The following is a 17,335-nucleotide window of genomic DNA, read 5'->3' as shown; positions in this document are numbered from 1 at the left end:
CGCGCCCTCGGCCAATCGCTGAAGTGTTTGGTTGCCTGGCAACGCAGAACGCAGCACAGAGGAACGCTTTCCTCCTCCCGCAGGTTCAATACAAGCAGCCGACAATGGCGCATTGATTAACCTCACTTTTTTACCATATCTATGTATGCATGTATTTATGAATGATCGGCATTCTTTATTTAGCGGGAGTCGTCGTGAGGAGAACTTTCTGCGAGCTTTGTGACAGCGGCCATGTCACTTTTTAATTACTCTTACGGTCGCCTGATAATAAGTTTTTTTTTATTGTTTTATAAAAATGTAAAGAGTTTGATGGTGGAACCCGATCTTGCGTTTGAATAAAAATGGCAGCGGAGTCGGTGAAGGTGGTGGTCAGATGCCGCCCGGTGAACGACCGGGAGAAGGCGATGAGCTGCAAGACGGTTGTGCGCATCGAGACGAGCCGGTGCCAGTGCTTCATCCAGAAACCGGGCGCCTCCGAGGAGCCCCCCAAGCAGTTCACCTTCGACGGGACCTACTTCACCGACCAGACCACCGAGCAGATATACAACGAGATCGCGTACCCCTTGGTGGAAGTAAGTTACCTGTAACCGCGCTCGAAACTTTACACCAGGGCCAGATCACGTTTCTGGCCTTTTCTTTACTCTGGGCTTTTACGCAAAGGATGGTCAATTATGGGATCATCGTACATCCAACTGCGTTCAAAAATATGATGATTGCAATGTGTGTGCATCCAATTTTTGCTCCCGACAGGGGGTAACCGAAGGCTACAATGGGACAATATTCGCATATGGACAAACAGGGAGCGGGAAGTCTTTCACCATGCAGGGCATGGCCGATCCCCTTTCTCAGCGAGGCATCATCCCCAGGGCATTCGAGCACATTTTTGAAACCATACAGGTACGAAGTATCAAATGACACGCCCTGCTCCGCATCTTAATGCTGGTATGAAGTGTCAGTTTCGTTGACCAAACACCACAGACGGTTTATGTTTTTATGGTCATTATGCTCATTCATGGGTCTTGCCTTTTTGTTACATTTTAGAACCAAAATAAATATGCAGGACTATGAAATTACACACCTGAGGTTATATAATTATAAAAAAAAGATGATCATTTGAGTTTCATTTGAGATCATTTCAGGCATTCTCCCTGCCACTATAAGTTGGACAACAGGGACAGTTTTCCATCAGTCCTGAAGGTTTATGCTGAACATTTACTCATGTTAATGAGCATCTCGTGAAGCAGTTTTTGATGATTGCAATAGTTAACAAAGCAGAAGGTTAAAAGATGCAACACTGAAAAAGCAGATGGATCAAACAAACGTAACTTTCTCCTGCTACAAAAAATATTAAATATGTTTCTTGCATTAAATTCTGCAAAATGGCTCTATCTTAGTCTCCAAAACCGCCACAGAGTAGGTGCGTCCAGACTTTTTGCTGGTAGTAATAACACTGACCGACTGTCATACACAGTGTGCAGAAGATACGAAATTCCTTGTCAGGGCGTCCTACCTGGAGATATACAATGAAGAGATCAGGGACCTTTTAGGAAAAGACACCAAGCAGAAACTGGAGGTAAGGCTTGATTTTGCACAACACCGGTGTCCTTAGGATGAGCTGGTGACAGAACAGCTGTGTAGAATAGGGTGGTAGTAGTAAGGCCTCTCAAGGTTGTGAGTTAGAATCCCAGCTTGTGTGCTCTCCCCGTGTTGGTGCAGGTTTCCTCTGGTTTCTCTGGTTTCCTCCCACCATCCGGATTGTTCTGAGTTCGTCATAGGTGTGAGTGTGTGAGTGAATGGTCAGCTCAGAGTAACAGGACTAAGACATCATGGAAAGTGAGCGACCCCTTTATATCCTGTTGAGCTGCTGTTTGTGTTTCTAGCTGAAGGAGCACCCTGAGCGGGGTGTGTATGTGCGAGATCTGTCCATGCACACCGTGCACAGCGTGGTGGAGTGTGAACGCATCATGGAGCAGGGCTGGAGAAACCGCGCCGTGGGCTACACCCTCATGAACAAGGACTCTTCCCGCTCCCACTCCATCTTCACCATCCACCTGGAGATCTGCAACACAGGTCTGCTCAGGGCACCCCTTTCAGTCACAAAGTGCATGTTCTGTTAAAGGTGCGGCCTTGTGTGTCTGAACCTTCTTTTTGTTCAGGGTCTGTCTGAAAAACACAGTTCCCTGTATAATTCAGAGAAGAATGAACCATTTCCATCAAATCCACATTTTACAACGTATGAAAGTGCGTTCACTGAACAGAAATCGAAATCTCGCTTGGAGAAACCATAATGTGCATTCACAATTTGTTTAAGTGGAGAATCATGTCTGGGCCTTGTTCACACATAAAAGAAACAAATGAACAGATTTACGCACACCATTATCAGCTGAAGAGGTGGCCATGGCAATACTGAATGTTCTGAATGCTCCTCAAGCTTTCTTTTGTCATGTGCTCATAGTACAGGGTGGGCCATTTATATGGCTACACCTTAATAAAATGGGAATGGTTAGTGACATTGAACACATTTTATAAGTGGTTAGAAACTTGTAAATAACTCAGGAAAGAAAAAAGTTACGTTTTCTTGTGAAATTACCAATAAATTTGATGTGTCACATGACCTTCTTCCTATTGAAAAAACAAAAGTTGGATCCAAGATGACCGACTTCAAAATGGCCACTATGGTCACCACCCATCTGGAAAAGTTTGCCCCCCTCACATATACTAATGTGCCACAAACAGGACATTAATATCACCAACCATTCCCATTTTATTAAGGTGTATCCATATAAATGGCCCACCCTGTATAAAGGAGGTGAGAGTTCATCAGAGTCTTTGTGTTCTGTTAGATTCTGCCGGTGAGGACCATCTCAGGGCTGGAAAGCTGAATCTCGTGGACTTGGCCGGCAGCGAGCGCCAGACTAAGACCGGGGCCACCGGGGAGCGCCTGCGCGAGGCCACCAAGATCAACCTGTCCCTGTCGGCTCTGGGCAACGTCATATCGGCCCTAGTGGACGGCCGCTCCAAGCACATCCCCTACCGCGACTCCAAGCTCACCCGGCTGCTGCAGGACTCGCTGGGCGGCAACACGCGCACGCTCATGGTGGCCTGCCTTTCGCCGGCCGACAACAACTACGAGGAGAGCCTGAGCACGCTGCGCTACGCTAACCGGGCCAAGAGCATCCAGAACCGGCCGCGCATCAACGAGGACCCCAAAGATGCCCTGCTGCGCGAGTACCAGGAGGAGATCAGGCAGCTGCGGGCGCTGGTTTCAGGCCAGCTGGCCACTGCCAACATGTCCAGTGAGGAACTGTTCAGAAAGGACCTCATCCTGTCAGCCACATTATGTGCTATTTGTCCTTCATTTAATTTCATTTATAGAGCATATTTAAATTACCTTTAGTCAGCCAGGTTAATGACATAAGCAAAGAACCTAACATGTTATTCCAAACAAAGTGGCAACATAAGATTCAATGAACCAGTAGAAACAGTACCCAAGTCTAGTAAAAGACGTTAAAACCAGCGTATCAGAACGGCAGGTTCTACGGATCAGGTTCTTTGAAGATGTCTGCTGATGACATTCTGTTGTGGGAGTGAGGTGGAGCTGGGAGAGATATGCTCCAGAGAAGAGAGGAAGCAAGGTCAGTAGAAAGACTACATGTGGATGAATGAGAGGAAGGACAGTGAGATGGTCAGGTTAGAGGAAGGAGAGATGGAGTTCAGCAGTCCAGAGCAATGTGAAGTGTGAAGGAGAGGTGAAATAGGCGAGTGTTATGATGTTATCATTTAAGCATGTTTTCATCTCTCTCAGCTCTTTTGTCCAGTCAGAAGTCTGAAGTTGTTGAGGTCAACTCCAGACCCCAGTCCAGCACTCTGGACAGCGAGGGGGAGAAGGAGAGGATCAAGCAGGTGGGACGAGTTCAGATTCGGACATTGTCCCTGTAACACAACTGGGATGTTAACTCTTTGTGTGTGTGTGTGTGTGTGTGTGTGTTAACAGGAATATGAGGAAAAGCTGGCCCGGCTACAGGCTGACTTTGATGCCGAGCAGGAGTCTAAAGCCAGGCTGCAGGAGGACATCGCTGCTCTCTGCACCTCCTATGAAACCAAGCTGGCTGGGCTGGAGAGAACTAGAGCCAACCAATCCGAGCCAGTCCCTGGTATGCGTAGTCAGAATATAAGGCTTCAGAAAGGAAAATACTTCCTTCAGTATGCACTATAGTTGAACATTTACTTTGATTAAATACAAATAAAATACATAAATCAGTTTCTTTGAAGGCCTTTTTATTTTCCAGAGAGCCACGACTTGATGCCCAGAGAGGAAATGGACCAGGATGCTCAGGAGACAGAGAACACAGAAAATGACCCAGCCCAGGTACCTCAGTGCTAACCTTGCTTCTATATTTTAAAATATATTTTTAAAATATATTTTTAAAATATACAAATATATTCCATTATATTCCAATTAATAACTTTTTCTCCATAAAATAACTTTTCAGGTGGTCAGTGGGCAGACAGTTGATGGGCAGCAGGGACCATTTACACCCAGCCCCAGCTCAGTGGACCAGAAGCATGTTTTGGAGAGGTGGGTCCTTGTTGCCTCATATGCGTTTTGTAGTAATGGTAATGATGATGGTAGATTGGTGTAAAGGTTATGTGCGGTTGGCCTGGAATGCAGGCTGCAGCAGCTGGAGCAGGAGTTTGTCGGTGGGGAGCAAGCACGCAACGAGGAGATGCGACAGAAGCACCGGCTGAGGAGAACGCTGGCCGACCAGAGGAAGAAGCAGCTGATCGAGGCTCTGAGCCAGAACAGCGAGGAGAGTGACAGTGTGCTGCTCAACGTCTATGACTCCATTCAGGAGGAGCTCCACGTAAAGAGCAAAGTTCTGGAGGTCACCCAGAGAAAGGTGTATATTGGAACGAGTGTCCCCTAAATGCCCAGGTTCTCCCAGCACAGTTGTGTCAGGTGTAGTGTTGAGGTTAACATGGTGTAACATGTAATCGAATTACTTTTCTTCCGGTAACGAAGTCATACACATTACAGTTTAATTCTTGTAATCTCATTAATTACTCAATTCATTTCTTTGATCGAGTTCCACTAAATGGCCCGCTGTGAACAACCAGGTTCACCTGCTCAGTAGTTTGGTCTTTTCATGTGCATCCTTGCAGCTCAAGGGTGCTAAGCTGGAGATCCGGGACCTGCAGTCTGAGTTTGAGCTGGAGCGAGATGACTACCTGGCCTCCATTCGGCGGCTGGAGCGTGAGGGCCAGCTCCTCCAGGCCATAGTGGAGCGTATGGTGCCCCTGGTGCGCAGAGACTGTAACTATAGCAACCCAGACCGCATACGGAAGGAGGCGGTGTGGGATGAGGAAAACGGCATGTGGAGGCTTCCAGAGGTGCTGGTGCAGAAAACAGCCCTGCCAGCAGGTAAGAACCTAGATGGCTGCATATTAGACTTACTGTATCATAAAATTGACAGTTTTGATTCCATAGTTTGTTTTAACTATATATATATATATATTATATAAGTTAAAGGTACACCTTCTCATAATTAGGCAGGTCGTCATAATGCTATGGCTGATGGGTTTGTGTATATACGAATAAACACACAAGTAAAGAGGTCTACATAGAAGGTCTCACTTTTCTCTAAGCAGTGCCTCCGGGTGGTGCTGGTAAAGTCCAAAGCCGGAGGAACTCCACAGCAGACACAGGAGAGTCTCTTCAGGTTTGTTTCCACTGTCCACTCTTTCTTCTCATCCACCATATGTAGATAGTCCCATTTCCATTTACAGCATTTATCAGAGCAACTTACAATCAGTAGTTACAGGCACAGTCCCCCTGGAGCAACTCAGGTTTAAGTGCCATGCTCAGGGACACAAGTGGCTGTGGTTTTCTGGTTCATAGGCGAGCATATTACCCACTAGGTTACTACCACCCCTATCCCTTAAAGCCACCTTTCCCTTAGGAGGAGGAAGACCGTTATAAGGAGATGCTGAGCCGCAGTGACAGTGAGAACATTGCCAGCAACTACTTCAAATCCAAGCGAGCCAACCAACTGCTGACGGGCGAGCTCACAAAGAGCCTGGGTGAGTCCTGACTCTCATGGCTCCAAACCATTGGTTGCTGTTACTGACCACTGATGGTCCTAAGCAGAGACACAAGCTCCCTTGAAAGTCTCCCCTGTGGGAGTTCTTACAATTCTTCACTTTTGAATGAAGAATTGCTCAAAGTAATTTTATTGTCATCTCACCATACAAGTACACAGAGAGACAAGATTGTGAAGCTTCAGGGATTCACAATGTGCAAGAATACATACATTAAATAATATAAAATGATATGATAAGTGTGAGGTGGTGAGAGATGTATCCAAGTGCAGTGTGCAATACTTCAATTAAGAATGCAGAGTGCAGTACTGTTGTTCAGTTTATTATGTGCAGTTTGTGGCTGTGTGTGGGTGGTGGCCTAGTGGTTTACTAAGCAGTCCTGTAATCAGAAGGTTTCCGGTTCGAATCCTGATCCGTCAAGGTGCCACTGAGGTGCGACTGAGCAAAGTGCCGTCCCCACACACTGCTCCCCAGGCACCTGTCATGGCTGCCCACTGCTCACCCGCACTGCTCTTAAGAGCAGAGGACACATTTTGTTGTGTGCACGTGTATAACAATGACAATCACTTTACTTTTCACTATTGAGATGCCAGAAAGTCTGAGAGTAAAAGCTGTGTCTGATGCTACTGTACCTTTTTCTGGAGTGTGAAATGTCCATGTGAGAGGTATCCTCTATCTTGCAGTCAGAAGTGTTGCAGTTGCTGTACCAGACAGTAATGCAGCTGGTCAGGATGCTCGCCATGGAATGTAGAATGTGGTGAGGATGGGTGGGGGAGGCTTGCCCATTTCAGTCTCCACAAGAAATGAAGTCTCTGTTGAGCTTTCTTGGTTAGTGAGGTGGTGTTGATCAGTAATGTGCACACCGAGGAACTTGGTGCTCTTTACAGTCACCACCACTGAACTATTAATGATGAATGAGGAGTGTGCAGGATGTCCACAATGATCTCCTTTGTCTTATCAAAATTTAGAGACAGATTGTTCTGACACCATGGAAACAGCCATTCCACCTCCTCTCTGTATGCCGACTCATCGTCTGTGCTTATCAGTCAGCACAGTTGTTTCATTCGCAAATGTGATGATGTGGCTGGTGGTGTGTGTGGCTGTTCAGTCATGAGTCAGCAGGGTGAAGAGCAAGGGAGTAGGCAATCATCCCTGTGGCGCTCCTCTTCTAAGTCTGATGATGGAGGTGTTTCTGCCCATCCAAACTGCCTGGGGCATGTCTGTCAGGAAGTCCAGGACCCAGTTGCCAAGCCCACTCAGGCCAAGCCCACTCAGTTTCACAACCAGCTTTTGAGGGATGATTGTATTGAAGGCAGATCAGAGACATGTTGAAGATGTCCACCAAGACGCCAGCCAGCTGATCAGCACAATCTTTGAGCACTCAGTCAGGTATGTTGTCAGGTCCTGCAGCCTTGCAGGTAGTCCTCCTCACATCGGCTGTGGAGAGGCAGAGTACTTGGTTCTCTGGTTCATTTATCTTCTGTGTGCTAGTCCATCTTAGCTCTCCTTGTGGCACAAGACAGGTTGGCTATTGCCGTCCTGAGGGCAGCTCTCCACATCTGAAGGCTGCATTTCTGATCTGGAGCAACATGCGCATTTCTCTCGTCATCCAGGGCTTTTGGTTGGCTCACCTGGTGACGTTCTGGGAGACAGTAACATTATTCATGCATTTGGTGATGTAACTCGTGACTGAGTCACAGGTGCACCCGAGAATAGGTGTCATTGCGGGGCAGTAGTGGCCTAGCGGTTAAGGAAGAGGCCTCATAATCTGAAGGTTGCCGGTTCGAATCCCAAGCTGCTGAGGTGCCACTGAGCAAAGCACCGTCCCCACACACTGCTCCCCGGGCGCCCGCTGCTCACTAAGAGTGATGGTTAAAAGCAGAGGACACATTTCGTTGTGTCACCGTGTGCTGTGCTGCAGTGTTTGACAATCACTTTGCTTTCACTTTTCAATTCACAGGCCACACAATACAGACACATAATAAGCTACATGGGATACCAAAATAATTAATAATTATATACAGTGGATATAAACAGTGATATTCAATGCTGTGGAAATTTGTTTGCACCCTTCTCTTGACTTATACCTTTCTTCAACAATCCCTTTTATGCTTTTTTTTTTATTTATTGTAACATATTTGTTGTAATTGTACAGTTTAAAAGTTTATGAGTTATTTATTGTGTTCTCCTTTTTTACATCACAACTTTTTAACTGGGGAGTATATAATTTTTATATCTACTACACATAATGTACAGTAGGGTAAAGTTTCAATTTTAGTCCACTTTTTTTTTTTTTGATGATGCTCTGGATGAAAAGGCTGATCTCATTCAAGTTCAAGTGTCGTATTTGCACTTAGGAGGATTACTTTTATATTTGGACACAGATAGTTTAAGGTCAGTGCCCTGTCACATGACACTGGCGTAAACTCTCGATGGAGTTGTCTGTTTAGGAACATTGGCTGCAGTGAAGTAGTCGCTGACTTCAGCTCTGCTGCTAATTTAACAAGGTAGGTGTTGTAAGAGTCCTTCACTCAAACCCTTCTTGGTCTGATCATTTCCCCTCCACAGCAGGTCACTCTGCCTCTCTGAGCAATGGAAACCCCCACCTGACCTCTAGCTGCTCCAACCTCACCCACTTAACCAGCCCAGAGTCCCTCCTCCCTCGACCCTTCCGTCTGGAGTCACTGGGCATCCCTTCTGCCAGCAGCAAGGTAAAGCGCAAGAAAGCTAAAACATAAAATTAAGCAAAGACTCATGGGCCGCTATTTCATAAGTTGGGAATTGATGCACCCATTAAATGGTAATTATCCAGCACTGTATCAATAGTTGTTTAACTTAATCATTTAGACACTGTCATTTTTCACATTGCTATCATTGCTGTGTTGATTAGACATGTAAGAGTCATATATTTAGTGCAATTTCTTTAAAGGTGAAGGACGCAGACAATGATTTTAAAATGAAGTCTGTACCACACCATCTAAACCTCATACTACCTAATGTGAATTCTTGAGATGTCTTCTTTTTCTGATATAAATGTCAATAAACCTATTTTTGTGTCTGCATATTGCTATAAGTGTCATTAGTTTTTTGTAATGAAAATTGCATATACCCAATAAATTTAAACACAGTACAGGTTCTCTCTTAAATCCGTAAATGAGACATTTGCCCTAAATCTCTGCATTAAACAGTAGATTTCATAATATAATATAAGTTTGATGCATTTAAGGTGCAGTATTCAACATAGAGCAGTGAGTTTGCAGATTATAACCAACTGAATACAACTCCCATCACTTCCTGCAACTACTAATGCAACTACCACTTCAACATTAAATGCCAAGGGTTGTGTCCTAGAACCAATCTTTTGTGTGTCATTTATAGTTCATTATAGACATATAAAATATTACTATTTCCTATTCCTCGCTATTGAGCTCCCATAATGATGCATGCTGCACCCTTTTGCTTGTTCTTAGCTCTGTTCATCACACTAACAGTGTCATTTGCAAAGCAAGTCTTACTTCAGCTATACGAAAACCAATGGCTGAGATAAAGATCATTCAAGTTCTGTTTCAACTGACACTGAGATGTCATTTTATTCATATGAACATTTTGAGATAGACCACCGTACAAAATAACAAGGCAAGCTGATGAAAGCATACATTACATATGACATGGTCAATTAGAGAGGTGACTTTATTGTCTCTGGAATATTGCATTTCTTTATGATGCCCATCTGATTTAGCTGCATTTGATTAGCAGAACTGCAGTGAAACTGTCGGTATGCAAAGCTCTTTTCTCAGGCTCAGTGCACGCAACATACTCTACCATCAGATAATGCTGTGCTGATGTCAGACCTTTGCATGATTTCATGACAGACAAAGCAACGGGACATAGTGTATAACAATAGCCTTGTAGTCCGATGGGCCTCCGTGGAGATGCACAAACCTGTGCCTGGACCCAGCCAAACATGACACAGAATAATCTGATACAGAGGCTCTTGGTGTCAGAGCTGTGTAAGTAAGATGAGGAGTATGACTGATACAGGAGAAGTGAGTAAATGCAGACTTGGGAATTGGATTTGTTGCTTGGCCAAAACTAAGCATTTAATGTAGGATCACTTACTTAAAAGATCAAATGTTGAACATTCAATCACTGATAGCGATCAAAATTCAAAGGCTTTTTGGTGAGTCCATCGTGTGGAGTTGACATTATTAATTCTTCAGCAAGCCCAGCTTCCGAAGAGCCTCCCGCCGGTCCACTCCCATGTTGGGAACCACTAACGTGCTGTGGGAAACTGCTGGTGATGGAACGGGAGTCTTCCCAGACCCAGAAGAAAGGTGACTGTCAGTGTAAGTTTCTTTGAAGTCTATCCTAGACCCTTGGTTCAAGGAGGGGGACAGGAGGTTATGGGAGACCCCTGTGTTGCTAGGACTACTTTCAGAATGGTTCTGGTGGGACAGGCAACTCCCAAGCCCCATGCCAGAGTGTTCCAGTGTGGCAGACTTCACTTCACCTGACCTGACACAGAGAGAATATGGCTGCACAGTCCTGAGGTCGTTCATGGAGCGATGGTGGACAATGCTGCCGCTACATTGTGCTGATTTGGTTGAGGTGCAGGCTGGAGATGGCCTGCCGTTTGAAGGTCCTCGGGTTGGTAGAAGATGATGGAAGCATGTGTGCTGAAATTTGCTAGATTCCTCTTGGACTGGACTGCTGTTTGTCACCTGCTCTTTAAGGAGACCCAGCTTTTGCAAGGCCTCAATTCTCACTCTCTGAGGGTTCATTACAGCCTCATCACTGAGTGGTGAACCCCCAGAAGGATCTCTGGAACCTAGTCTTCTAAAACTCTCTTGGGACTTTATGATGACGTCGGAAGGGATCTTGTTGGGTTTAGGCGCCACTGCTGGTGGACTGGGTTTGCTCAGGCTCAGCCGTCCTTCACGACTGATTTGAGATTGGGCTGATTCAGAAGGCTGCCTAGTCTGATTTTCTGAAGCTTGAGCAGTCTGTGCTCTCTTCATGGAAGCACTCTTGCGCAGCTGGACCAGTCCCTCATAGGACAGTGGTCCCCTGGGTGAAATGGACCTCTGCTCCTGGCCAGGCTGCATTTTTCCTGTGCTGATAGAAGGTGGTGGGATCACTAACACGTTCGCCTCTGACGGGATGTGGCGGTGACCCTGTTGCACTTTGCTGCTTGCAGATGATACCTGCTTCTTTAGATTGACCCCATTTGGAGGAGATTTTTTTCTGGCTTTGTTCAGGATACTGGAGGTGCCATTTGCTAGCACCAGAGGTGTAGGAACCAGATAATTCGAGATTTGATTGTGGTTCTTGTGGATTTTTCCCACTTGTCCTTCTTTTTGATCTCTGTGTGCATCTGGAAAACAAAAGTCTGAAGTCTTAGCTTTCCGAGTTATTGTTGCTAGAAGAGGATAGAAGGCAGAATACTGACCACTATGATGGCTACTGTTTCTTATGGAGGCTGAGAGGTTGGCTATTTTGCTGGCCAGGCTGCCTGGGGCTGGAAGCTGGTCCGATTCATCTGCAGACAGGCCACTGTCCTCCTCTGTCGCTAAGGACTCGATAGTTTCCTCCAGGAACAGGAGACATGCCCTCTCCTCTGCCGACAGGTGTTCCAAGCCATCATCACTCTACAAGACAAACACATTCACACTGATGCCTGGAACGCTTGCTGGTTTTAAGGTTCGAGGGCACTTACAAAGCCAGAGTTGGTGCTAACAACACTGTCGCAGCTGCCCGCGCTGTCCATCTCAGTCACTGTTGCCATGGCAATGCCACCCGACCACGTATCACTTTTCGGCATTATTCAAAAACATTCAGCAGCTAGATGCTCGCCCTAGAAATAACAAATGAAAAGAATCATAAAGCCGTAATTACACAACAATACTGCTGTGAACTTTTATAAGGAATAACACTCAGAAATGACCTGAAATGCTGGTACAAACAGCTACTGGTTACTACCATTGTGTCCATCAGCCTATCGCTTAACACTAAGTTGTCCCAGAGGAGAACTGTGCCCGTAAGTAGTGAATGTAAGCCAGTCTGGATAAAAGCGTCAGTTGTGTGAGCAAATAATATTGTGTAATGAAATTACATGCAATCACACAACAAAATTATGTAAAGAAATCTTTGAAAGTAAACCTGGGAAAAGAAAGGGGTCAGATATTCACATTACATGAACTCTGTACGACTTAGTATGTAGAATCTCTTTACCTTTGCTTTTGTACAAGATTCCCTGGATCCGTCGTGGACGTATGTCAGACAAACAACGGGAAGTATCTCAGTATCTGTGAGATATTTTAGCTAATTACTCCACTGGCAACATGTGACTCGGATTACAGCTCATGCTACTCTAAGCTACTTTAGCAGGATCAGGTTCTGCATGAATTGAAGACGTGCCCACTTACTTGCCCACTGTGAAGTCATGTGATGTGTGTCAAGAGTCTGTGTGTTCAGAATTTCTTTTGATTCTTCTGTCATTTTAAAAGGAATACAATCTAAGCAGTAGAGAATAAAGCTTTGCATTTTCTCTTGGAAGGTATTCAGGGAAAGTCTTCTAGACTTTGGGAAGCGATGATTCACAGTTTCCATGCTTCTGATCTACACCAGCCGGATTATGTAAATGAACGCTGAAGTTCAGGACTCCCTGGGTTAAATATTTGAATATGATTGCATTACAGATATGCAATTCCGTGTCCCGTTGGGTTGGAGTCTGAACGGATTTATAGTTCCGGTTCAGTCAGGGGAAGGTCCTGTTTAGTAGATGGCAGTAATTACCAGCCAACTAATTACCCATTACCACTGTGTTACCTTGAATCCAAATGAATGAATGAATGAGTTCATGAACTCATCACTAATAAATAACGCTTCAGAACCATCCCGCTACATGCAGAGCCATAGGACAAGTACTGTAAAATTGCATCCTAGACCCGTTTGGTACAACAATTAGGTAACGCTGTGCCTTTATTAGAAATAGTGCACGTTCTTTCACAACATGATCGGCCACTGTATACAGACAGAAACCCCAAGTCTCTAGATTTTATGCAACGATGATCCTTTATTAGAATGGCTGCACAATTCTACATTTTAACATGATGCAATATGCCTCTAACAAACATTATGTTTAAGGAATTATTACATTATGTATTCATTTCCTGAGATGTCTTCGCGACATAGAAACAACATGTTTTATGGGCAAAACCAGGCGTGCATTTTTGGTCTTTAGTTCAAAGTCAATAGTTCTGTTATCAAATACTTTGCATGAGTGAAATACGCTTCCTGCGACAATCTGAGAATGTCTGGTAGCGAACACGCCGCTTTAATCCCGCATAATTCAGCAAACTCGGTAACATGCGCCAAACCAGCCTTTATTCGCACCTCTCCTTACCCGTTTCAGCGTGTGTCATCGGTTACGCGCACCTAGCCGTCTCCTGCAGGTGAGCGCGCTGCGCGCCGCCGTCGGAAGGACTCGCGCGGATCGTCGCGGCGCGGCGCTCTCGTCCCGTAGTCCGGGCTCCAGCCAATCAGGAGGCGGAGCGGACCCGGGTTCTTTATCAAAAAATAAAAAAAGAGAGAGAATAAAACCTCGCGGCGGCCGTTTGGTGGTTCGGGTTCCTTTCAGATTAGTGCAGGATTCGTGTAAACCACGTGTCAAAAGTAGGCACTGGTTGTGTTAATCCAGTTATTAAATTGGGGAGTTGCCCGGAATAGAGGCCTGTGTAATCCCACTCATTATAGGCCACTACTTGTTTACTTCAGAGGTTCACTGTTTACTAGGTCAATTAATTACAGTCAATTAAATAGTCAGGCTATAATTTGCTGGAACACCCAGACAATGCAATTTCAACCCTTAAATTATATGAACCTCAATAGATGTATGGATATTATTATATAATAGCTGAATGATAGCTTTCCTCTTAGAACACATTCAAATTTCATGTACATAATGGACAACATTATAGGCACAAAGCAACACAATTTTGTGGACAGTAACAGACTGCAAATGTATTCAGAGTGTACATTTCCACAGGCAAGGGCATTACAGTACATTCTACCAATCTATTAATGCATAACTTGGACTACTTCTTTCATCTGAGTCAAACCGAAACCCGGTCAAAAAAAAATCCTACTTAAAAAGTTAAAAATCACCAAATGCATCTTCCTTCTCCATACCCCTTTCAACACTTCCATATTAGTATTGTAATAGCCACAGCAGAACCAAACAGTAATTTATCATTATGCAGCGTTCAGTGTTTCATTTGAACCTGTAGCACCACTGGTACCCTCAGCCACTGGGGAGACCGTTCTATTGTAGTTCCAAAAAAAAAAAAAAAAAAGCTGCCACCTCAAAGCATGAAGAGTGCAGCACAGTACCCAAAAGATCTTCACTACTGTTCAAGTAAACACAATAAGTGACTTTCACATTACATATAGTGCCATCAACGTATGTAGAAATGAGTTGATAAAACTAACCCTCGAGTGCTTCTTTTGCAGTGCCACCGCTAGATTATAAAAAGCCATTTTATGTGGCTGTGTGTTTTGTGCAAGAATGTGTTTCGGTTTACACTGAAGCATACTGTCTGCTGAGCAACAAGGCTGAACCAAGACACTCAACTGTATACTGAGATGACTGGACACAACGAGTGCACGCAACGTCTTCCACTGAGGGAGTGGCATGTCCAGAAGTCTAATAATACTGAATCGGATGAGAGTGTAACGCGAGGGTGACTCTCATTGTCACTCAAGAACATGAGGTAGAGGATTACACAAACAGAGACAGGCAGCTGTGGGAGGTTGGGCAAATCGATAAATATGACACTGTGTGTGTGTGTGTGTGTGTGTGTGTGTGTGTGTATACAAGTACAAGTGGCTGTGAGGGTAAGGAGAGGAGGTGCATTAATTACACCTCCCCAAAGTTGGTGTGGCCTGTCTCCTTGGCATGTTCACGTGCTTCCTTCTGTCCCACCAGGCCGGTCTGGCACACCATGCAGCGCAGAGCGAAGCGGTTGACGTCCGTGAATTGCCGCTTCCTGCGTGCCTCATCGGCCAGCTCTAGAGCCTCGGCGAGGATCACGTCGTCCGTGGCGGAGAACACAGTCTGGGGCGGAGCGTCCGATCCGGGAACCGCCCTCTGCAGCGGGTCGTAGTGTATTCCATCGTAAATGAGCAGTACTCGTTTGTTGTAGCCCGCGTCCTCGCCAAAACGATCCACACGAACAGTCTGAGTGTCCACGACGCAGATCTCACACTGGTAGAACTTGGACAGAATGGACACCTCAATGGCGCCTCCCCACGTGTCATCGCGTTTGATCCAGGCGCAGTACTCCTCATTGGTCTTGCCCAGCACTGCCTCAGAGTACGACGTAGGATCGCTGGCTACGATGTGAGCGATGAGCCCTCGCATCTCCGGGGAGCAGGACAGGTCGTACACGCCTCCCTCCACCACGTAATAGATGCTAGTGAACAGGCAGGAGTTATCTGCAGGAACCACGCGCCTCTGCAGCACAGGCTCCAAATCCACACGGGCTGCCTTAGTCACGGGTGCTTCAGTCTGAGGCTTTGGCTTGTTCTTCTCTTCTTCAACAATGAGCGTGTCTCCTGTAAAACGCAAGACTGTCAAACAAAACCCAAACTTCTAACGATCTTTACAGTGAAAGTGATTGCTTTTGTCTCTGTGAGCCATCCGTCATTTCTGCTTATTTTGCTTTCAACAAGCCTTTCTTAAGGTAGGGAAGCAGGAAGAAAAGTGAAAGTCAGTGGCAACACGTCTCATGGAGCAATTTTCAGTTCAAATAGTCATCAAAAAAAAAAAAAAAAAAAAAAAGAGAGGTGATTGTCATTGTGATACACACGGTGCACACAGTGAAATGTGTCCTCTGCATTTAACCCATCACCCTTAGCGAGTAGTGGGCAGCCATGACAGACACCCGGGGAGCAGTGTGTGGGGACGGTGCTTTGCTCTGTGGCACCCTGGCAGATCGGGATTCGAACTGCCTTGTGGGCAGTGGTGGCATGTGGGCAGGGTGTCATGCGAGTGTTCTAAAGCCCCAGATACATAGAAACTTAAATTTATTGATAATTGACGAAGGCTCGGTGAATATCTGGGGACTGCACGTCATTCAGTGGAGCCGGTGAGAAATTCATTTGAATTATGAGCACATCATTTTCTCGATTCCATTTGCCTATTCCTGACACACCTGATTTGATAGGGTAGTCCTTGAGATGAGCATCTCCGTTGCGGAGGTCCAAGCTGGACGGCGGATATCCCACCATGATCTTCTGAACGTCACAGGGTATGCCCGTCAGCTCCTCCACCTTGTCCTTCAGCTCCTGAACGCAAGATTGGTGTGTAAGGCCCTGCATCAGGTGAGTCCCGTTTTTTGCCTTGCAGCGCAGACGCAGCATCCTGATCTCCTCGCAGATCTACACAAACGTACAAACACACACAATTTCTCAAAAGGTGCACTGGAAAACGACACTCGTATGCGTGGTAGAGGAATTCTCAAGGTTACCGATTTCCAGATTATGTTCAGGAACCGCGAACTCTCTTTCTAATGAACAGTGAGGCTGGTGCGTTTGCACGCCGTAAGGTTAGCAACTCCAACTGGCAAGTGAAAACACGACTGCGAGGGCTCTAGATCCTGAATGCTGGCTGGATTCGTTCGGAGACCGTGCTAGCTTGCATTGTAAAAGCACAATAGAGGGGGTGGGGGGGAGCCTAGAAAGCTTCAGAAGCTACATCCAGCCGTATAGCTAGCAAGCTAATGGCTACTGCAGCACAATTCCTATTCACGCAAGTAATAAAAAGGAGATTTTCAAATAATCACTAACCGAGCCCAACGAATGCTCAATTTAAAAAAAAAAAACTGGAGGCCGTTTGGCTAATTAAGTTAATTCTCGAAGCTAGCCAACTAGCTAACACTGCTGCCAGTCGGTCAGAGTTTTTTTTTTTTTTTTTTTTAAACACAGCGTGTGAAGAACACTCTCTCACAAACACCGACCGCCTTTCACGCAAAAAAAAACCCGGCTCAACGTGAAGACTTACCACTCCGCTCCTCACTGACAACAATTACTTTACTTACTGGCCTCATGCGTGCCACGTCACCAAAGCGCGCAGGCCAGTGACGTAGCACGCACGTTGACGTAGGCGACGTCGTTTAAAGCAACATTGTCGACCTACCGCAGTGTCACGTGTGTGTTTATGGCCCCATTTATTATA

The 17,335-nt window shown here is 45.6% G+C and overlaps 3 protein-coding genes across 8 annotated transcripts; 1 reads left to right on the top strand and 2 right to left on the bottom strand.

Moving 5' to 3' along the window:
- The first annotated feature begins 79 nt into the window (after positions 1–79).
- kif17 (kinesin family member 17) lies at positions 80–8,946 on the top strand. 4 transcript variants are annotated; one of them, XM_028998707.1, is made up of 14 exons: positions 80–572; positions 751–897; positions 1,472–1,573; positions 1,881–2,070; positions 2,844–3,296; positions 3,806–3,903; positions 3,995–4,154; positions 4,290–4,369; positions 4,494–4,579; positions 4,673–4,901; positions 5,164–5,422; positions 5,647–5,720; positions 5,961–6,081; positions 8,668–8,946. In XM_028998707.1, the coding sequence occupies exons 1-14, from the start codon at positions 342–344 to the stop codon at positions 8,835–8,837; spliced, it is 2,400 nt and encodes a 799-aa protein (XP_028854540.1). In that variant the 5' UTR covers positions 80–341; the 3' UTR covers positions 8,838–8,946. The 4 variants fall into 4 exon arrangements, with proteins under 4 accessions (XP_028854540.1, XP_028854538.1, XP_028854539.1 ...); XM_028998705.1 differs by having other exon boundaries at positions 4,646–4,901; positions 5,650–5,720; XM_028998706.1 differs by having other exon boundaries at positions 4,646–4,901; positions 8,671–8,946.
- A 776-nt stretch (positions 8,947–9,722) lies between these two features.
- zgc:158258 (specifically androgen-regulated gene protein) lies at positions 9,723–13,967 on the bottom strand. Of its 2 annotated transcripts, none has more exons than XM_028998771.1 (4): positions 12,331–13,967; positions 11,816–11,953; positions 11,549–11,747; positions 9,723–11,473 (listed from the first exon to the last, which is right to left on the bottom strand). In XM_028998771.1, the coding sequence occupies exons 2-4, from the start codon at positions 11,918–11,920 to the stop codon at positions 10,308–10,310; spliced, it is 1,470 nt and encodes a 489-aa protein (XP_028854604.1). In that variant the 5' UTR covers positions 11,921–11,953; positions 12,331–13,967; the 3' UTR covers positions 9,723–10,307. The 2 variants fall into 2 exon arrangements, with proteins under 2 accessions (XP_028854604.1, XP_028854605.1); XM_028998772.1 differs by having other exon boundaries at positions 13,505–13,967.
- Positions 13,968–14,103: 136 nt separating this feature from the next.
- Positions 14,104–17,322, bottom strand: yod1 (YOD1 deubiquitinase). Of its 2 annotated transcripts, none has more exons than XM_028998774.1 (3): positions 17,162–17,322; positions 16,314–16,539; positions 14,104–15,714 (listed from the first exon to the last, which is right to left on the bottom strand). In XM_028998774.1, the coding sequence occupies exons 2-3, from the start codon at positions 16,519–16,521 to the stop codon at positions 15,017–15,019; spliced, it is 906 nt and encodes a 301-aa protein (XP_028854607.1). In that variant the 5' UTR covers positions 16,522–16,539; positions 17,162–17,322; the 3' UTR covers positions 14,104–15,016. The 2 variants fall into 2 exon arrangements, with proteins under 2 accessions (XP_028854607.1, XP_028854609.1); XM_028998776.1 differs by lacking the exon at positions 17,162–17,322 and adding an exon at positions 16,629–17,084.
- Between the last annotated feature and the right edge of the window lie 13 nt (positions 17,323–17,335).

This window comes from Denticeps clupeoides, chromosome 12 (assembly GCF_900700375.1).
Source record: "Denticeps clupeoides chromosome 12, fDenClu1.1, whole genome shotgun sequence".
Taxonomy (NCBI): Eukaryota; Metazoa; Chordata; class Actinopteri; order Clupeiformes; family Denticipitidae; genus Denticeps; species Denticeps clupeoides.
The sequence above is the reverse complement of the archived record's forward strand: the minus strand, read 5'-3'. Positions and strand labels throughout refer to the sequence as shown.

What these genes read in the sequence shown, in the direction of transcription:
- kif17 (XM_028998704.1), top strand. Translation starts at nt 342, where the DNA reads ATGGCAGCGGAGTCGGTGAAGGTGGTGGTCAGATGCCGCCCGGTGAAC. An exon ending in CAGAAAATGACCCAGCCCAG is followed by an intron (nt 4,370 to 4,493) that starts GTACCTCAGTGC and finishes ATAACTTTTCAG; the next exon opens with GTGGTCAGTGGGCAGACAGT. An exon ending in GAAAACAGCCCTGCCAGCAG is followed by an intron (nt 5,423 to 5,646) that starts GTAAGAACCTAG and finishes CTTTTCTCTAAG; the next exon opens with CAGTGCCTCCGGGTGGTGCT.
- zgc:158258 (XM_028998771.1), bottom strand. Translation starts at nt 11,920, where the DNA reads ATGCCGAAAAGTGATACGTGGTCGGGTGGCATTGCCATGGCAACAGTG. An exon ending in TTAGCACCAACTCTGGCTTT is followed by an intron (nt 11,748 to 11,815) that starts GTAAGTGCCCTC and finishes TTTGTCTTGTAG; the next exon opens with AGTGATGATGGCTTGGAACA. An exon ending in AAACAGTAGCCATCATAGTG is followed by an intron (nt 11,474 to 11,548) that starts GTCAGTATTCTG and finishes TTTGTTTTCCAG; the next exon opens with ATGCACACAGAGATCAAAAA.
- yod1 (XM_028998774.1), bottom strand. Translation starts at nt 16,521, where the DNA reads ATGCTGCGTCTGCGCTGCAAGGCAAAAAACGGGACTCACCTGATGCAG. An exon ending in GGACTACCCTATCAAATCAG is followed by an intron (nt 15,715 to 16,313) that starts GTGTGTCAGGAA and finishes TGCGTTTTACAG; the next exon opens with GAGACACGCTCATTGTTGAA.